General features: G+C 35.7%; 1 protein-coding gene across 5 annotated transcripts in view; it reads right to left on the bottom strand.

Annotated features, from left to right (window-relative positions):
• Positions 1 to 17,967, bottom strand: part of LOC131044252 (uncharacterized protein At4g10930) — a 167,394-nt gene extending 149,427 nt beyond the window's left edge. Inside the window, exons 1-2 of one of the 5 annotated variants that reach the window (XM_057977545.2) lie at positions 17,752 to 17,881; positions 16,750 to 16,803 (exon numbers count right to left, since the gene is read on the bottom strand). Coding sequence is in view for 3 of the 5 variants with exons in the window: in XM_057977547.2 (XP_057833530.1) it covers positions 17,752 to 17,841 (90 nt within the window). In the remaining 2 variants the exon portion in view is untranslated. Of the gene's footprint in view, positions 1 to 16,749; positions 16,804 to 17,751 lie in introns of all 5 variants that reach the window. The other 4 variants (XM_057977547.2, XM_057977543.2, XM_057977549.2 and 1 more) reach the window with 4 other exon arrangements.
• Between the last annotated feature and the right edge of the window lie 3,801 nt (positions 17,968 to 21,768).

Below are 21,768 nucleotides of genomic sequence, written 5' to 3'. Positions count from 1 at the left end.
TAAAATTGGCAATCTCATTCTAAAGGAGAATCAAAAAAGCACCAATCAAGAAAAAGAAACGAAACGAAAATTTGAGCCTAATTGGCTAGGCCCCTACATCATCATTGCTAAATTTGGCTCAAATGCATACAAGTTGGTTACACCAAGTATTCAAGAACTGGAAGAACCATTGAACACCATGAGCCTCAAATTTTCATACTTGAAAAAACATCAATAAAATAAAAGGAAAAAAATCAAAATAGTAAAAAGAAAAATCACTCTCTAGTGAAAACCACTTCTATGGTGCAACAGGCAAGTACCGTGATGAGAACTTACTTGCAAGCATCATGTGTAGCACCAATTATCCAAAGTCTACAAGTACCCTCTACACTTAGGAATAAGTTTGATCCATCTATTCCATTCGATACATATTGTTTCCTTCCCATAGCCTATCATAATCATATTGCATTCATCCACCAACATCTCTTTTTTGACCTTGCTAAGGACTTGGACAAAATATTGATTCATGCTTTTGAAAACACCTTGAGTCTCTCTATTGCACACTATTGGCCTCGCGATGTACACTCTTCTACAGCATAATTCCTAGAATTCAAAAACACGTACTATTACAAGCACTACCCTTCAATAATATGCAAACAAGAAAACAACTTGGAAACATCATTGCATCCAAATTTTACACACAAATGCGTCTCAAACTTGGACAAACAATCAAGCATTACAAACATAACCAATCACCTCACATAGGTTTTGCCCTTAGCTAAGGCAAGGGTCTTGTTTAGAGATAACTGATCATTATATCATCCATTGGGATACATTGTTCCCAATCTAAGACCATTTTGTAGAAATATATTGTTACCACAAGCATCACTATCACTATCACAGCACTCAACAACTTGGTTTTCACTTTGGCAAGAAGTAAATCCTCGTGTCTTTCTCATTCATTTGCTTATTTGTTTGATTGTGTATTGCTATTAAACATACAAGTTTTTCATCCTACAACATATTCCACCATGGTTATCATGGTCTATCATATCATGATGTGTCCTAGGGCATCTTACTATTTATATTTAAAAGTCAATTGTTCGCACATATGGTACAACATCATCATGGTTTTTCCATATCATGGTGCATCTTGTCCTATGCTAAAGCAAACACCAAGTTGTTCAATCATTTGTTACTCCTACAAGATTACTAGCATATACCCATCATCAAAAACATACAAAGCGTCACAAGCGATATTCCAAATCACATGTTCACATTTCAAGAGCTCTCTTGATAGGAGCATCTCTAATCCACTCCTAGTCTAATATTAGCACTTGGGACATTTTTTTTTTATAAGTTATTGCTTCTTGTCACAACACTATTCCACAAGGACAAATGTAGACACTCAAATTGACCACATCTAAAATAATGTCTAAACATCACATAATTAATTATCTTCCACAAACCCCTCTATTCACCTCACTAAATAATCACTAATTATTAATATATATATATCTATTTCCATCTCATTATTAAAATAAATTAACTTAATTCATTTACACCCCATTACTAAATTAAAAAAAATTAATCTCTTTTCACCCACTTAAAATAAATAAATAAAATTTAAATGAAGTTATCCCTCCAAAATTTAAATTAAAGCTTCCCTTTCACATGATCCAACACTCTAAGTGCATCTCCACCATCCATCCATCGTTAAATTTCAACTATTCACATCCCTAATCAAACACTTGTATATCGAGCCCTCATCCTCCATATACAAAGAGACAAAAATGAACTCTCAATGACACATCTATTGGCAAGGCCCATGCTAATAAGATCTTGAAGACTCCAAAAGCAATTACATCTATCACATCCATAAGAAAATCCATTCAACAAAGGAAATCTCTTGCTTGGCAAGCGAAGGTAAGAATTATTTGGTTTGGTCTTCTTTATGCTCAATTTGAAGGTATTTTACTTGATTTAGAATGAAGATTTAATATTGTTTAAATCTATTTTGCATTTTGTTTTAGATCTAGCATCATACACCTTGCAGCCAATTATATGCAAGATCAAGCTTCACTTCCCTACCATGATTTTGGGTCTTGTGTTGCTTTGAGTCAAGTGTCGGTAATGAAGTTTCAGTAGTAAGTTAGATTTAGCAATGTTTTCAATTCATGCTAGTGCACCACAAATTAAAGTATGGTGCAAAACAGACAAAGAAGCTTGAGTTATCAGGGTGCACATGGACAGTGATAGCAGATTGCAAGGATATCAAACAAAGGGTGTTGAATATTCCATCATTACCCATATGGTTTGCCCTATTTGTTGTTTGTTTTATGGCTATCATTATTTGTTTGTAAACTTGGCATATTTGGTTAGTTTGTTAGTAATTTGTTGAACCTGTGGTTGCACAAGATTCATCATATCTTGTATAAATATATGATCCAATGCAATGTAATTCAATCAGAGTTTGATGCACTTAATATAATATCAGAGCAGGAACTATTGAAGAGATCGTAGGATCCTTGAAGATTGTGTAAAATCATCCAAAATGGGGCAAGATTCTTGAAAAGGTCGCTGCTATCAAAAACGATCCATTGAGTCTCAGTGTATAGGTGGTGACGATATTTTTGTTGTTGTACTACTAAGGCAGCTTTGAACAGACATGACGAGGAGGCATCAAGCCAGTTGTGTGGAGATCCAAATTACAGATTGGGCCTTATTTTTACTGATAGTCTTAGGTTATCTCTGATATTTATGGCAAGACATGAACACAACTGCAATGTGTGAAGCTTGGACAAAGCTCATGCAACCTTGCTTTCTTTTGGTCAGCTGGTCATGAGCCTTTGTCTAGACATCATCCCTGCTTAAGGAGTATTTTGCAAAGTCCAATTTGATTGAATCTTTAAAGAAACCTCTGTTCACTCCAATCAAAAATTTGTGGATGATGACATGGACGTCTCATTGCTTGTAGGCTGTGATATTTGAAACTCTCAAACTGAGAGATGTTTGTTGAAAGTGATGTCTTGCCATTCATGCAAAGCAGATACAAAGAAGGCAATCTGACTTACATTGATGAAGCCCCATTAAAGGACAGTTGCCTTCCTACCTTTAAAACACATTTGATTCATGTCATAGGCTGGGCCGCAATCCATTTCTTAGGCCACAGATATCAATATTGCTTGCAATATTCGAGTGTCATTCCAAACGAGGCACTAGTGGCTTCACTAATTTTAATTTTTGATCATCGAATGAGTGATGAAGTTAGCAGAGCCTTCAAAGAAGTTGCTCTCAAGGAGTGACATAGTGGAGGCTGAGCAAAAATAGAAGGTTCAACATTTGAATTTGAAGCAATTTATAATTTGTATATTGTGGTTTTGAATATTTTAGTCAATAATATAAGCATAGCACAGTTTATTAGCATAATTGCCATGAACAGAATATTTCAATCAAATTAGATAGTTTGTAGTTTGTACATCTTGTGAAGATTTAAAGGCTTTCAAACACGAATTCTTAGAGAAGTACACAATCTAGCCGATAAGGACTGAGCATCTATAAACCAAAGGAGTGAACCACTAGTACAAATTCAATGACCCTGATTCTCGATACAAATTTTAGTTTGAGTACATAGCCAGCCATTTTTGTCCACAACAAAACCATTAGCTTCTGGATTGCTGAAGTATCTTGTCATAATTATTGGCTCAGAGATGAACAGAATCATGTCAAAAGTATGATTTGGGGTTTTTTCATTGTACCATGTGTGCATGCTACCAAACTAGTATAATTGCATCTCTTCTTTGAAATATTGTATGATTTTGGCATGAGGAAAATTCAAAAACGAACTCTTGTTTATTGAAGACAATGTATATGGCTCTCAATTTATTTTATATTTTTTGAAGATGTTATTTTTCTTCCTATATTATCCTCTCCTCTACAGCAAATCGTTAATATGAGTGACAAGAAATAGGACAAAATAGCATCTATATTTGGCTAACACAATAGTAGGAAGTTCTCCAAAATTTCTTCTTCCTAATTCCCAAGTATTGTGTGGGATTAATTATTCTGCATGGGAGACCAACCTTAAAACTCAACTCGAGTATGAAGAAGTTTGGCATGTGGTCAATGTTACCACTACACAACATAAGACTATTGTTGATGAGCAAAAGAAAGTTGATCAAGCCGACAAAAAGGCCAAATCAATCATGTTCAACATGTCTAATGAAGTTCAGCTTTTTATCCAAGACACGTCCACAACCAAAGATGCATGGGACAAGCTCAAGACAGTGTATGAGGCAAAGAATCAAAATCAGTAACAATTTTTTAGAGTCGGCTAAATATCCCAAAGATGAAGAATGCAGAACAGACAGAATCCTTTCTCAGAAGGATTGCTTAGTTGAGAGCTTTGCTACAAGCATTGGGAGAAACAATTGAAGATGCTATCCTAGTGCCCATTGTCTTGCAAGCATTGCCTTCCAAATACAAAGTGTTTGTGAAAACTTTGAATGTCACAAAACAGAATAGAAAGAAGAGTCTCTAAGCCAAGAAAATGGTGAGGGGGATCATGCAATGACCATACACCATAAGGGCAAGAAGCCTAAAAAAGTAGTTTAGTGAACCTCCCAAAACTAGTAATTCATCCAGATCTTAGAAGAAGTGTCCAATATGTGAAAGGATTGGACATGATGTGAAAAATTGTTTCTACAACTTATTGGCCCATGGATCGTACAACAAATCACATCCAAATAACTCATTTCAAGTGGCAATACATGATGAGAGCAAAAGAACAAACAGAAACAACATGGAAATGTTGTTGAAGAAGACTCTCTAGAAGAAAAATATGTGTTTTCTGCCCACACTTGTGAAGATAATTCACGATTGAATTCTATTTGGTATGTGGACTCAAGTGCTACCAAGCAAATGACTGGACAGAAGGAGTGGTTTCACACATTGAAACTCAATCATGGTAAAGTTTCTCTTGGAGATGACACCACCTACAGCATTGAAGGTATTGACAAAATCTCTTTGCAGTTTGGCATACATAGGTGTAGGCTCACTGAAGTCTTCTATGTGCTTGGACTTACCAAGAATCTTCTTTCTGTCAATCAATTCCTTGACCACAACTTAAGGGTTGAATTTGATAAAAATGATGATAAAAAGGTATGCATAATTCATGATAAGTCTAAACATTCAAAAATTGTTGCAACTTGCAAGAGCCTTTGAAAATAGTAAAATGTTTACGCTTGATACAATTGATCAAGTCTTAGTGACTAAGGATGGTCAAGAAAGGAATGGCCAATGGGCTTCCCTCACTTGACAAGTCAAGTGTTGTTTGTTCTAGTTGTATTGCTACAAAACAACATTGAGCACCCTTCTATCTTGGGGAGCATCATGCAAGCCAACCTTTGCAGCTAGTGCATACCAATATGTACACACCCATGGCACTTAATCACAATGGATTCAGGTAATTTCATCTTTTTTTTATGACCACACAAGGAAAATGTGTGCATATTGCTTGCAAAGTAAAGATGAAGCCTTTTCCTACTTCAAAAAATTTTGCACTCTTGTGGAGAAAGATAGGAATCATCGTGTTCATGTCCTTCACTCAAAACGGGGGATGGAATACACCAACATAGAATTCTCCACCTATTTGAAGGAACATGTCATTCAGCATCAACTAACTACAGCTGACACACCTCAGCAAAATGGAATTGTTGAATGGCATAACCGCATCATCCTGGAAATGGTACATAGCATGTTGAAGGATTATCACTTGGGACATGCATATTGGATTGAAGTTGTGCATAAAATAGTTTATGTTCTGAATCGTGCACCTACCAAAGCACTTAATGGCATCACACCAAAAGAAGCCTGGACAAGGGTAGAGCCATCTATCTCTCATCTTTGTGTATTTGGTTGCAGAACATACATGCACATTCATAAGCAACAAAGAAAGAAGCTTGATGAAAAATCCATTCGATGTATTCTTCTTGGTTAGTAGTGACTCTAAGGCCTATCATCTTATGGGTCCTACCACCAAGAAGATATATATTAGCAAAAATGTCATTTTTTATGAGAAGAGTGAGTTAAGTTCTTCTCCCACATCATCATTTGGTCAAGATAATGCTCCTATATTCAACATGGATGGGAAAAGTAATGGGGATGTTGATGGTCAAACAAATTCAACACCAACAAATGTCACGAGACCTATGCCCAAGTGGTATACTAGTACCATTTGTGATGCAAAGCTAGATGGAGTCCCAGATGCTTCAACTTCAAGACCAAGGACTCACAATATGGCTCGCAATGAGGTAAATCTAGCACTAATGAGTTCACTTGTTGATAACCTTGAGCCATCTAATGTTTAGGAAGTACTAGAATTACAACCTTGGAAAAAGGCTATGGACACAAAGTATCAATCTCTAATGAAAAACAAGCCTTAGGATCTTGTTGATCTACCACCTAGTAAGAAAGCAATTGGATGTAAATGGATATTCAAGACTAAGTATAAGGCAGATGGTAGTATAGATAAATATGAGGCTAGACAAGCAGCTAAGGGATATACCCAAAAAGTAGGGATTGATTATGAAGAAACATTTTCATATCAAAACAATTGAATGATTTTTGCTTTAGTTGCACAATTTCGATGGAAATCATATCAAATGGATGTAAAAAGTGCACTCTCAATGGAGACCTTATGAAGGAGATCTATATGACCCAACCAAAGGGATACATTTCACCTGGTAAAGAAGAAAAGGTATACAAACTTATTAAGTCTTTCTACGATCTCAAACAAGCTCCTAGAGCTTGGTATATTAAAATTGATTAACATTTGCTAAAACATGGATTTAGTAGGCATCAATGTTGGTGTTGGAAATAAGCAACACCCCGACCGACAATGGACTGGTCCAAGAGGGGCCAGTAGCTCAATGGTAGAGCACTCCAGCATCATATGGAAGGTCCTAGGTTCGAGTCCTAGCTGGTCCATGTCTCTAAATGGTATCAGAGCCAGGTCCAGGCTAGGAGCCCCAAGCACACGAGAGGTGTGGCTTAAGGGGGGGTGTTGGTGTTGGAAATAAGCCACACCCGGACCGACGATGGAATGGTCCAAGAGGGGCCAGTAGCTCAGTGGTAGAGCACTCCAACAGCGTATGGAAGGTCCTAGGTTCGAGTCCTAGCTGGTCCATGTCTCAATAATCAATATGATCCAAATCTCTACCTTAAGGAACAAAGGGGAGATATTGTGATTACTAATGTATATGTTGATAACCTAGTTATCACAGGCGGCTCAGAGACAATGGTTGAGACAACCAAAAATGATCTCAAGAAAGCATTTGATATGACAAATCTCGACCTACTACACTATTGTATTGGCTTAGAGGTATGGCAAACTAATCACCACATTTTTGTATCGCAAACAAAATATGCCAAGCCAGCGCTTGAGAAATTCAAAATGATGGATTCCAAACCCATGCCTACACCTATGGAATCAAAATTGAAATTATATGTTATTGATCCATCTCCTAAGGTAAATGCAACTCTCTATTGACAGATGATTCAAGATTTGATTTATCTAACTTACACTAGACCAGATATCAATTTTATCGTTAATTATCCTTCGCAATTAATGCAAGAACCAAAGATGTGTCATTGGAAAGAAGCAAAACGAGTCCTAAGGTCTATACATCGTACAATGAATCATGATTTAGAATATAAAAGGAATGATCATATTCTTCTTGACCGGATACAAAGATGTAGATTATGTAGGTTCTATTGATGATAGGAAATATACATCTAGATTTATTTTCTTCTTAGGTTCAAGTCATATTTCTTGGGGAAGTAAGAAGCAAGCCATAGTTGCTCATTCCTCAACAAAAGCTGAATATCGTGCAACAAGTGCAACAATTTGTGAAGCAGTTTGGCTACATCGCATATTAGAAGGATTGGGAGAGCCTCAAAATCAACCAGCAATCCTTTATTGTGACTATCAAAGTGTTCTCGAGCTTGTTCTTAATCCAATGTTTCATGAACAAACCAAGAATATTGAAGTAGATTGCAACTTCATATGAGAACAAGTTCAACAAAAAAATATTCAGCTTCGCTTCTTCTCTACTCAAGAATAATGTGCTAATGTCTTCACCAAGCCTCTTGACATGTGAAGTTTGAGACTTTTCATGATTCTCTAATCAATACGTTAAAAAAATGATGTAATAAGGGGCAATGTTGGATATTCCATCATTACCTATATGATTTGCCCTATTTGTTGTTTGTTTTATGGTTCTTATTATTTGTTTGTAAACATAGCATATTTGTTTAGTTTGTTAGTAATTTGTTGAGCTTGTAGTTGCACAAGATTCATCATATCTTCTTGTACAAATATACAATTCCAAAACAATGTAATTCAATCAAAGTTTAATGCCCTTAATAAAGAGATAGGGTATGCTAGTCCCAGCAAGTGAATGGATAAGTGTTGTGTGGAATTTGGTAGACATACACAAGATAGAAATGTGTGTGCATGACAATGGAATGAATGAAGAAAGTGTACAATGAAGGTTGAGGTTGCAAAATGAGGACCAAGATATGTTTATGGTCATGCACCCATTCCGATAATGATATGATAGGAGTGCATGTTTGTTATGTTGCATATGTCCATTAGGCATTGATTAACTTGTCTATGGTGATACCCCTCTTTATTCTATATTGGAGATATGAGTGTAAAATAAAAATATTGCACATTGGTCAAGACCACAATTGTAATACTAGGGTTTGTCAAAATACAGAGTAAAAGGAGGCAATATGCATGTAAAGATGCACATGGCAATTGAACACACATATATACATGAATAATATTTGTAAGTAAAATTGGTAAGTGATGTCATGTATACAACATTTCATTGTGTCAATTGTTTAGTGCACGGGGACACTCATTGTAGTGATAGTTGGAAAAGGGAATAATGTGACTAGTTGTATGATTGAAAAATTGTCTACTTTAGAAATATCATCTTACATTCTACACTCATTTTGGCAACCATTCCTTAACTCATGTTTTGGCATCATTCAACCCATTTCCTAGCCAAAAAATAATTCACACAAATATGCCAAAATAGGACAAAAAACCTTAGGATCTTATCCTCTGCCAAACCTTGTAAACTAGAAACTTGATTCTCAAGACACCAATGCCCCTCATGTCCATCTTCAAAATTCAAATTTGGGTTCCAAATTTGGGTTCCAATGGCTATTGGAACCCTAATCCATGCTACATTTTCAAATAGATCTTTGGTTAAGGCCCACCTTTAAACCTAGTTGTGAATCTCATTTGCCCTATCTTTTTGCACTTACACTCTTGACACGCAATCTTACTAAGTTTTCCAATTTACTCCAATGTTGTAGGATAGCAAGCTTCACCATTGCAGATCAGATTTTGAAGCTTTCCTTGGCCTCATATCCACACCACATTACCTTTGGAATTCTCCCCTTTCGTCCTCCATAGCTTACTCTCTCCTCATCATTTACATTGTATTCCTCCATTTGTTTTATCTTCCATTGACACTCTAGCTCTTCTTGTTTCAAAATCCTTTCTCCATCCCCTCATTTCAAATCTAAAGCTTTTAGTCTTATCCCTAACATTCCCCTTTGCGCATCTTGGGCCATATCCATCTCCTGCCTTTCCTCCATCAAGTTGCATGCACCACTATAGCTAGACATCCTCCTAGGTGATTTGGTAGCTACAAAACCTTGCACACACCACATACACCCAAACTTAGGTATCATACATCCCAATTTTAATGTGATACCATGGAAGCTAAAACAAACCTAATATGGGACTAACTAAAGGAGTTTCCCAATAGCACAAATCAATTTTCCTCTCCCCAAATATCTAGCTGCAAATATCTCATTATTGGAGACTCATGTAAAGAATTTGCAAAAGCAAAAAGGATCAAAAAAATAAGACAAACCATAGATGAAAATATCACTGGAAAATCGGCTAAATCACGATTTATCGCGAGGCAAATAGCCAGCCGATTTAATCAGCCATAAAATTGTGACCGATTTTTCCAGGAAAATCGCGAGTTTCCAGCAGAAAAAATCGGGATAAAATTGCAATTAAAATTTGAAATATTGCGTCTTAAAAAACGAAACTCTAATTTCTAAAAAACTAAAAAGTAAAAAGTAAAATACTAAAAACTAAAAACAAATAACCAAAACGCAGACCGAAAAAACAAAGCGATTTTTTCATTGCGCAACTGTGCTCCCCGACGCCCAATGCTCGACGCTAGCGATTTAGGATTCCTCCGTGCGATTTTAATTTCATACATCCGACGCCATTCAACAATTTTTAACAGGGTTTTTTCTTCCTCCTCTCATTCGAATGCTTGCTCATTAATTTTTTCAATATATATAATTATATATATTACATACAATATGGGTGCTACATTTTTTTATAATTATATATAAATTACATGAAATAAATTTTAAGAGCACATTTTTATAACATGATTCTGAAAAACAAAAATCTCATACACCAGTAGTGCTAAATTATAACATTTTATATAACCAGTAGAACTACATATTGCTGCCCACCCCAATAATTTCATATATGATTTATATATGATGGAAACCAAAAATATGTTATTGTGCTCTATAAATTTAGTCTATCAAATGTTCAATAAATTAGCTGATTTATTGCCCGATTTTTTCCCAATTTTTTGCCAATTCCCGATTTTTTTTAAAATTTCGGCCAAAAGATTTATTGCTGATTAATATTTTTTCATCTTTGAGACAAACAATTCCTAAATTTGTAGCAAATTCTAAGCTAAGGACACGAGTGCCTAAGGAGAGCTCCCAATACCCAAACAAGAGCGCTAGATGCAGGGACATGAGTGCCAGACTCTAAAACATAGGCACCTAAAAATTCAAAGTTGTTAGAATTTGCTGAAAATCACCGAAGATGACCCTGCAGCCTTCCTGAGTCCAGTTCTCATGGTTGTTCACTGCTTCAACATGTCTTTCTCCTCCTTTTTGCAGACTGTTTTTGTAGCATAAATCATTATAATTTTCATTCCCAGCTCTATGTTTTACCATATTAGATCAAATCTGAAATGTTTTACGTTTTCTAAAATTAAAGCAAAATCTGATTTGTTTTAGTACAGTAATCGCACAGAAAGAAATTGTAACTCTTAAACAGTTTAGGAGGGTTAAACTTTGCTGTCACTAGCAGATTGAGGCAAACTAGCATGTCAAAAGATGTACCTGTAAAAGTGATTGGTGTTTGATATGATGAGTTGACAACTCGTAAACAAAAAGAGGTCAATTGATGATTTTTCAAGCATGCAAAATGAACTTACCATTTGATCAAGAGAATTTGATGTGGCTTTTCAAGAGATGTCATGGTTATGGAGCAGATTTGCATTTAAAATGGCAAGTAAATGCATGGGTGGCCTACATAACATTGTCATTTTGATCATCAAACTTATGTTCAATCTATTTGCAAGATGGATTTTGTCAAAATTTAGCTCCAAAACGCTTATATTCTTGGCTATCATAGGCACCTTAGCAGAGGAAGCATATAATTCACATGGCACCCCACTAGGCAACATGAAGTGTAGAGCATGGAAGTGACAAGAATGTTGATCCTATCCAAGATGATATTCGCCAACAAGAAGAGCACCCAAAGTCCTTGTAGTTGATAATAGATGTACAAACTCCATAAACTCATACATGTTTCAAGCAAGGCTTCTGTAATAGAAGACTATGGTTACCAAGGTACATTCCAGATTGGAAAAATGGACCACTTTGTGCCTATCCATGATAGAAAGATTGCAGAAGGTGTTGTCACCAAGATTCCTCATGACAAGTGCAGGCACAAAGGACAACTTCAGCTGCAACTACACCAACAACAACACACACAACAGTTGTGCAACTTAAACCCACGCCGCCTACCACACCACAAAGACTTGCACAACCTTTTAAGGACCCAGCTGCGACCTCTACACATATCCTAAAGAGCATTCCTAAGGAACAAGTGCCACATGATACTAGAACGACCTCAAGTGGATCAATTGGTGGTAACCCCCAATCGAAGACAAAGTCCCTTATCCATGCCACACAAATGCCCACAATGACTTTTGGAGATTCTTCTCGAATTGGAAAGCCATTCGAAGATTTATTATAGATTCGCATGACAAAGGCTAACATTATGTCTACTTTGGTCAGTGAGGTCTTCTTTGCAACTTCCTCCTACAACCATTTTAATGTTCATTTCCTGTTGTATGTTGTAGGACCATTTCATCATGTTTCTATCATTTTCCCTTGATCACAAAAGGATATTATGAGCACCCTAAGCCTTATGAAACTATCCCCAAACCACCTCTAAAATTTGGGGAACTATATCTATTTTAGAATATTCAATATAGCACCCTCATGGGAGCAACCAAACCAAGTAACATTAGAGTCCTTATCTCCTAGTGAGTTGAATTTTAGTCTAATTGTCAATATGCCCTAATTCTTTTTATGTGCTTACTCACAAAATACCCTAAAATGTAGTATTGCCCATATATAGGTTGTTTTTCCTGGTGTTGCCCATATAAAAGTTATTTTTCCCTCCATTACACTCATTAGGTAATAAGGCATCATTGAGAAAACTTGGTAAACACTCCACTACTCCAACACAGGTAACATGCAAGGAAGGCATTAGGACAAAGGCGGCAAGCGAGAGAAAAAGATCTAAAGCATTAGAGGCCACCAATGACATTGAAAGCAGAGAGTCCTTATAGTTTATAGCCTCCATTCCGTTCTCCATTGTCATCCCCATTGTTTTTCCCTTGCTTAAGCTCTTAGACATATCCTTTCACAGCCATAGCCATTTTTTCTTAGACCTCAAATCTTGCTCATCCTTTCATGTTGCTCGTTGCCTTTACCTCATATTATATAATCTTGACAAAATCCTGTGAATCAAATCATTTATGGAGCATGGTAAAATTATTTGTAAATACATATACAACCATGCTTGGATCCTCAATATAAAGAGAAAATATACAAACAAGAAAGAGTTGGCTCATCCTAGAATTACCCACTTTGCAAAAAACTTTATCACATTGCAATATTTACTTCCATGAAAGGTTGCCTTGAAGCACATGTTAGTTAGTGAAGAGAAGCATACATCATGATATGCTAAAACCAATCTAAAGGTTGACATGGCTGATTGGATTTTTTATGGGCATAGCTTTTGCCTTTTGATGAAGGAGATTGTAGAGGCTAATTTATATTTGATAATTTTGTTATTTTTTTTGTTAGTGTTACCATTCTATTTGTTTTTTGTTCATAATTAATATATTATTGTTTAATAATGATTGCAGTTCACAGAGCATTTAGTTGTTCACCTTTGAGTTGTTGATAGGGAGAAGCCCAAAATAGACTATATATATGAAGCTATGGATAGGACCAAGGAGGCCATTAGATCGATTTATGTTGAGGTTGAGGATAAGTATCTGTGATGTCCCCATCCTTTACACCATGGCCACCAAGTTCTTCAATTTTGCGAAGTCTCTAAAAGAGACAAAATTGCAAAGTGAATCAAAAAGGGTCATTAAAGGAAGTAGGCAAAGAGGTGAATGATCTATTACAATCGTACATTTATGTTCAGGCTTAAATCTATAAACAAAAAAATTATCATACCAACTGATCGATAAGAATGATGAAATAATTGTGAGAGGTTAAGTGTATGATGGGAGAGTCGTCATCAAAGGAAAACAAAAGTCGATTTCTACGATGATACAGGATGAGCCCACGTATGGGGACCTTGCAGAATCGTAGCAATGTGGAATGATACAGATTGCAGATTGAAGCAATAACCCCAAGACAAAGTTCAAATCCATATAATATGGTGGACTTAGCATTAGATCCATATATAAGCAACGATTTGATAATAAGAATCACAGCGACTTGATAGAACAGCAATTTGTTTATAGGTAAAGTTTATTTTACTTGCAAAGGAAATATTTGTCAAGGAGGTGCGATTGATATCGGAAGAGATATGACCCCTCTCATGCAGCCATTCCATCGAGGGGCAAAGGTATATTATGCCAGCCCTCATTGGTCAAGGAAAGGCAGGAGGTAATAAGAAAATATAAAGGAAATAATATAAAACACAATCTGATCGAAACTTGCACTATAAATCCTTGAAAGGAAACAAGACGTGGAAGAGGGAATTGCAAAAGATAACAATCAGCTAGCACCAAGACATTGCATAAGATCATTGCCCAACGCAAACACAGCTTGCATAGCATTATCACTATAAACTAAGGAAGGAGATCTGAAGCATACATTACACAGTAACACATTGGAAAGAGCAGCATTCTCTATTCAATTTTGCAGATTGAAACATCTAACTTACAGCATATTCTCGCTGTTACATCAGATATAGCGGAGTTGCAGATCAGAGATCATCCTTGTATAAACATCACCAAATATATCAGGAAAAGCCAGAGATAATCCATCCACACACAACATCGATTGCATTGCACCTAGTGTATATATATATCTCTCTCTCTCTGTGCGTCTGTATATAGATATAGATATATACATACATATATATATATATATATATATATATATATATATACATACATATATATATATATATATATATATATATATATATATACATACATATATATATATATATATATATATATATATCAAAATCATTTTGCATACACCTAACTGTCAAATCAGAGATAGTAGTGATATTAACTTCATAGCATCAGATTACAAGTGGAAATCAATGTGTATCAAATCATTTTCGCATGAATTATCATTATTTATAAGTATTAATAGTGAAATTAAGGAAAGAAGTCACTTGCAATTGATTCTTATAAGTTAAATGTTCCTATTTCATAAGTCACAACTTAAGGGGACATTAAATCATGATATGCTAGAACCAATCTAAAGGTTGACATGGCTGATTGGATTTTTTATGGGCATAGCTTTTGCCTTTTGATGAAGGAGATTGTAGAGGCTAGTTTATATTTGATATTTCTGTTTTTTTTTTTTGTTAGTATTACCATTCTATTTGTTTTTTTGTTCATATTTATTTATATTATCGTTTAATAATGATTGCAGTTCACAGAGCATTTAGTTGTTCACCTTTGAGTTGCTGATAGGGAGAAGCCCAAAATAGACTATATATGTGAAACTATGGATAGGGCCAAGGAGACCATTAGATCCATTTATGTTGAGGTTGAGGATAAGTATCATTCCATATGAGACATCATCAATCGACGATGGCACCTTCAACTTCATAAGCCCTTCCACGTAGCTACCTATTTCCCAAATCTGGCATTCCAATTTTGTCCAGATTTCAAGGCTAATGAGGAGGTTCTATGTGGGCTCCACACAACCATAGATAGGATGGTACCTGATCCTCAACTTAGAGTAAAGATAATATCTAAGATTGAGATCTATAGACTTACACAAGGAGTCCTCTTTGCACGAGACACATGCAAAACAAGTCAAACAAGATTGCAGCTAACTAAATCTATTGAGAGCATAATTTAAGTTTAAAAATTAAAACAAAAAAAATATATCTTTTTTTACATTAATGTTGAGCTTGAAACTCAAAGTTGGACAAATTGAGTTTTAACTTTTTTCCCTCATTTTAGATGCATGATTGGAAAGGTCTGGTGTTAATGTGTCAAATCTTCAGAGGATTGAAATTCATGTCTTGAGCCAACCATGCGAACTTCAAAATACAAGCACAATTTGCTGAGTCTGGGTGCCAAATCAAAAAATCAGCATGCCAAGTCTGATTCTTGTAACTATGGTTACGATAGATGTAGAGTAGTAGGTAATCACTTGTTGTTTGCTTTGCTTCCATTCATTTAGACCTTGGTATTGATAAGAATTGATAAGTAAATTGTATCTTTCATTGTGATCTGAATTAGATTTCCAATATGAATGTTTTGGCATTGTTATTTTCCAATAGAAACCCTGTACAATATGGTTAGCATTAACCTTGAATAATTTTTGGGAAGAATGTTGAATGCTTTTAAAGCAAATAATTACCTTTATTGTGAAACCAAGGATTCCAAGACTAAATAATGCAACAGTCTTAAGAGACACAATATAATTCCCAAGTGGAAATTCAATCACCATATGTGAACAGATTAAATGGTCTAATGAGTTTCTATTTTTCACCCAGAATGATTTCATGTAGCCCTATTTGATTATGAAAATTGGTATGCACAGTTAAAAGAAAAAAGAGAACAGCAATTCAACTCTTTAAGGCTATGTAGCTTCTATCGAATTTCAAATTTAGCACAATGCCAGAAAGTTACAACCAAATTGAAAAGTAGCAGTTTCCTCTAAAACCCCATCAGCATATATCAGGCAACTTCACAACAATGGGAAACTGGAAAGCAATAGTGGAAGAGATTACAATATTATTATAACCTCAAAAGGCAACGCAACAAGCCTATGCATAGATGTTAATTTGGTATTCCAAAATTTAAATCATCAAAGCTAAAGATGTGCATGAGGGAAAAACAAGAACAATGGCATTGTTACCGACATGATACTAAGAATTAAGTATCTTAGAATTTGAGAATTCCAAATAGTTTGCTAATGAAGGGCCTAAAACATGTCCCATAAAGAAGAGGAAACGTGTCCCATAAAGATGAGGCTGGTCAGTGAATTAGAAAGCTTCAGCAGAATTAAAGAATATACAAGACGCGTGAAATTAAACATTGAGAACTATTTGTCGACAAGGATCACCTCAAATGGTAAAAGCATTGTGGTTTTCATATCTGGAACTCCAGCTTCTATTTCCTGGGGATACGATAAAGCATTCAAATTCAGAAATATACCACAGATGCAGTGCATCCCAAGGGGCGCAATAACAGATGATAATGAACTAGCATCCAATACGGATCCTACTTATTTTCCCAGATATTTTTTACAATAAGACGCTGACTATGCCTATTGAACAGTATAAACTGTTCATGGTAATTAGCCATTACAAGAGAAGAAGAGAAGTGATCATTATGTTACTGATTTATTAGCCAGTTGAGGAAATGCCGGTTTTACATCTAATGAATGTATACTGTGGGATATCGTTGATTGGCAATTGCCTTTTGTTTAAAACCAAAATATAGTTGAGTATGATATTGATTAATTGCCTGGTGGGTGTGACTAAGTGGTAACATGAAGCACACATAATTGAATCTGGTAGGCGAGCGCAACTGAGTTGTGACGCAGAACAAATATAATCAAACATAGCACAGTTCAATTATCTAAAGGGTTTAACTGAATAGCAAGGCAGAGCAATTACCACAATGAAGGCTAAAGTTCAAATTCGAACCAGGAACAGACAGACTAATCTAATGTTGAAAAAAGGACCAAAAATGTGCATATGCCATATACCCCTTAGTCCTCATCTACCTAGATCCTATAAAATCTGTTTAATCATTTTGTGTTGATCTTTATAGTGAATGACAGAGTGCAAGTCAAAGATGGAAGAAAGAAATACCCTTCAATTGTGGCATCTAAGGCAGAGGTAGAAGCTTCAAGGGCAACTCGCCAATTTTTTCCAATTTTTTAAAAAATGAATCATGAGAATTATCTCATTTGGAGGAAATTTTAGGTACGTAAACGTATTGGGCCAACAGCCTGCCCTAAATAGATTGTTCAATCCATTCAACATACCAATACTTATAGTTTAGCAGTTGGTGCATTCATTGCGTTGGTGTTAAGTATTGCAAGAATCAAATTTCATACCTTTGGATTACTCAACATCCCTATTAATCTCCTCTGTCTTAAATTTGTTCTTCGTTGTCCGGCAATGAAGTTGAGGATGCTTCTCTCCATATATATTCAGTGTACGATACAAATACTCGACACAGACCCCTAAAAAATTAGTCGCGCGAACGACTCCTTGCCCTTTTTAATTTTTTCAGTTCGGGTCTATTCCGCGTAATATTTTTTGGGAAAAGAAAAATAGGCCTTCGCTTAATAAGAACAACAAATCTGTAACTTGCAGATTCATTCCAGAGAGCTTGGAATGCATGTACACCGTCCCAAAGACTATGTCTTTTTAATTAAGTAAATTTGAGCCAATTTATGCAATTCTATTTTGTTATTTGTCTATTTAAGTCTTATGGCCTCAATTTTAAAACCTCACATTTACATTGGTTAATAAATTTTAAATGAAATTTTAGATATATAAAGTAATAAATTAGCATAAATATCTTAAATACATCTATAAATGTTCATACATATCACTTGTAACTATTTTATTTACTTTAAAATTATTTTATTTTACTTTAAATTATATTTATTACATATAAAAACATTTAAATTGCATTGTATATATATTGTTTATTTTTTTTCTAATGCAATTTTTTTATTCCATCGTTGACATATAATATTTTATATTTAAGTTTTAAATTTCTTATCAGTATTCAAAAACATAATTAAAAATAAAAAATTTAAAAATATTGTAATGATGAAATTGTAGGTTTTTTTTTTTTTTTTTTTTTTTTTTTGCAAGAGTGGCAAGCCACTGATATATATAAGATAACTGATTCAAGAGCTCAATAGGGAAAGAATCAGAAAGAAAACCCTATGTCCTTGCTCAGATACAATGAAAAGAGATATCGAGGCTATAAGAAGGGACCCCCCAAAGATTCAAAGGGAAAAGGGCCTGCCCATAGTACCATAGAGGCCAAAGTTGAGAGTACCGGGACAAGACAAATCTAGAAGAAACCTTAAAAACTACCCCCACAACCGGATATCATGAAAACTTGGGGAGCAGGATTCCGATTACCAGAACATAGTAAAGCTACCACAACCGGTTGCCGATTTTTTTCAGAACTTTTTAATACTGGTATTCTTTTCGTATTAACTGGTTTAAAGAGCCTCCATTACCGGTACTACCCAGTTGGTTAACAAAATGTCTCTACTATCGGTTTTGTTGTACTGGTGGAAATAAAGGAAGAGATCAAGTAAAGCTGCCACAACCGGTTGTCGGATGTATCATACCAGAACTTTAATACCGGAATGCTTGTCGTATTAACTGGTTCAAAAGGAGCCTCCATTACCGGTTCAACCCAGCTGGATAACAAAATGTCCCTACTACCGGTTCAGTTGAACCGGTGGAAATAAACAAAGAGACCAACCCCTGATACCTGGGATAGTTAATATTGCACGTAGGCTTATAATTTCGCAACCTGGCCGTCCTCAACAGTTTGAAAATGGAGAGCCATCCGACGTCCATACTTATGCTTATCAAAACAGGTATAATTTTTATTTTTATTTTATATTTATATATCTATCTAAAACTTATAATTTTGATGATGGTATATTTTGTTTTATATGGTTTTTAGTTTAAAAATATTAATTTTATAATTATTTTTAAGATTTTTGACATGTGAATGATTGTCAAATTTAAGGTACAAGGTAAAAGCATCATTACACTCCATCCACCCCTAGCTCCCATTGTAGAATACCTATCGGCATTAATGAAATTGAAGTATATGAAATCAAATATTAAATAGTATTTTAAAATAAAATAGGTGTTATATAATGGTTGGTATTTGTTTTCAATTTGTAAAGAATTTTTAAGAAGTATTTTACAATGATATATTATAATTAGAATCATATCAATCTTATAAAGAAATAACATTATTGCATTCATTATGGAGCGTGATGGTTAAGTTGTAGTATTGTTTTGGATTAAGGCAAAAACAGGTTTTGAAGGGGCCCCGAAACCCTTTACAAAATGATTCTAAGAGGTATAGAATTAGAAAGCGACATCCAAAACAAAACGGGTGGCAAGGATAGGCATAAAAAGCAACAGTCAAAGAGATAGAAAAAGCCCGGTCGGGCACAAAAAGATAGCAGAAAGACCAAACCCAAACATAGAAAGAACCAGCAACAAAAAACAACCCAATTACATTAGGCTTCTAAGGGTCTCAGCGACCTCAGCCTCAAGGGCATTCATGGTATCAGCAGCAGCCTACATAGCTTTATGATCCAAATTCTGAAAGGTCGCCTTTTTCTTCATGTTCCCTCGAGTTCTTTTGCAGGGTCCTTCACCACTTTGATCCGCCTCAGCTTCATCGCCAATAATAACAACAACCTTATCTGGTTGTTCCAGACTATTCACCATGGTATTCATAACCATTGCAAATGATTTAACAATTTTGTGACTGCTAACCATAATGGTCTTGAGGATGTCTTGGATCTTTTTGTAGCCTTCCTCAACCCGAGTGATGCGTTCCTCCAACCTTTTCTTCAGCTAATCAACCCCTTCCCCTGTTTTCTTAATACAGTCCATGGCCAAATTCTTCTCAGCCTCAGTCTAATTCCCTTTATTATTCAGATTACCAAGAGAAGAACCAGCAGGGAGAGAATCCATTTTGCTTCCCAAAGCTCTTTGGTTAATCTGGATCTCTTTAAGTTCATGAAACAACCACTTAAACAAACTAAAGGTGTCAATTGCATGATCACGAGCCATCCCCAGCGCATTTTCATAATCATCCCTCTTATCATTTAGCTCATCACTTTTAGGATGAAGGTCTACAATACCAGCCACACCCACATTACCAGTCTCCTTATAGAATAGAGGAGAGGCCAAGACATTAGGGTTATCAGGGTTCTTAACATCATTTGCCTTCTCACTAGAAGAGGGGGAGCCAATCTCGGCCGAAGTAGAGGAGTAGGACATAACAATGTTCTTATGACCTTTGGAACCCTTCCTCATCTTGGGTTTAGAGCTCGAAGGAATTTCCATTTTAGTTTTTTTTAGGGGAGGGGGAGTCTCATCAAACCCAAACCCAGAGGCATCATTATCAGACTCTCCTGCACTAGTCTCATCATTCTCAGAAGAAATATGGATAAAATCGTCAGGGGGAGGAAGAGCATGAAAATGGGCATCAATAAGGACCAACAAGCCTTCATGCACAATGGGAAACTTAGCAGGGTTCTTACGGCAGTCATTGAAATTAGCCCTAAGAGCAGACATGAGGTAGAAAGGGAAAGACATTTTCACACCATGGCGAAAATGATTTAGAATAACAAAGTGGTGGCCATGCACCCTAGTATACCGACCATCCAAAGTAAGGTAATTCATAATTACCTTGAGAAGCTTCTGCCTGAAAGACTTGATGACCACAATATCATAGTAGTTGGTCATCTTCTTAACAATTTTAGCCCGCTCCTCCTCCTCCTTGGGGAAATTCTGCACAGCTTGCTCCATGTGCACCCTATCTCTATAATACTTCATGCCATCCATAGATAACCCAGTGACCTATGCAATAAGGGCTTCATCAACCAGGACCCTCTGACCATGAAGAACAATCATTCCATCCTTCTAGTTTTTAGCAAAATATCTTGTAACATCTTGATTTTGCCCTTGAAGCCTCTCAATGTATGTAGTGAACCCACCTTTCTTCAAAATGTGCCATAGCTTCTTTTCATTCTTAAGTTGCACACAGCTAGGCGACTCAATTCTTTTTCTCACACCACCCATTTTATCGAGCTCTTTGTGATGAATTTCTAGAGTTAAAGCAAAACTCTAGAAAATGTATGAAATTGCCCACAAAGCATGCGAACTAAATTCGCATCGATTCTTATGTCCTCTCTGGCTACCTATCTCAGAATGAAAGGTATTAGCAGTTCTAGAAACACTCAAAGTCATTATAGCACTAGTAATCATTAAATTTACTCCCCTGACTTCGCTCATGGAGCAGATGCATCGCAAGTTCCAAGTCCAACGTGTCACCATGAGTCCAA

The sequence above is a fragment of the Cryptomeria japonica genome, chromosome 3 (assembly GCF_030272615.1).
Source record: "Cryptomeria japonica chromosome 3, Sugi_1.0, whole genome shotgun sequence".
In the NCBI taxonomy this organism is placed as follows: Eukaryota; Viridiplantae; Streptophyta; class Pinopsida; order Cupressales; family Cupressaceae; genus Cryptomeria; species Cryptomeria japonica.
This window is presented reverse-complemented; position numbering and strand designations above follow the sequence as displayed.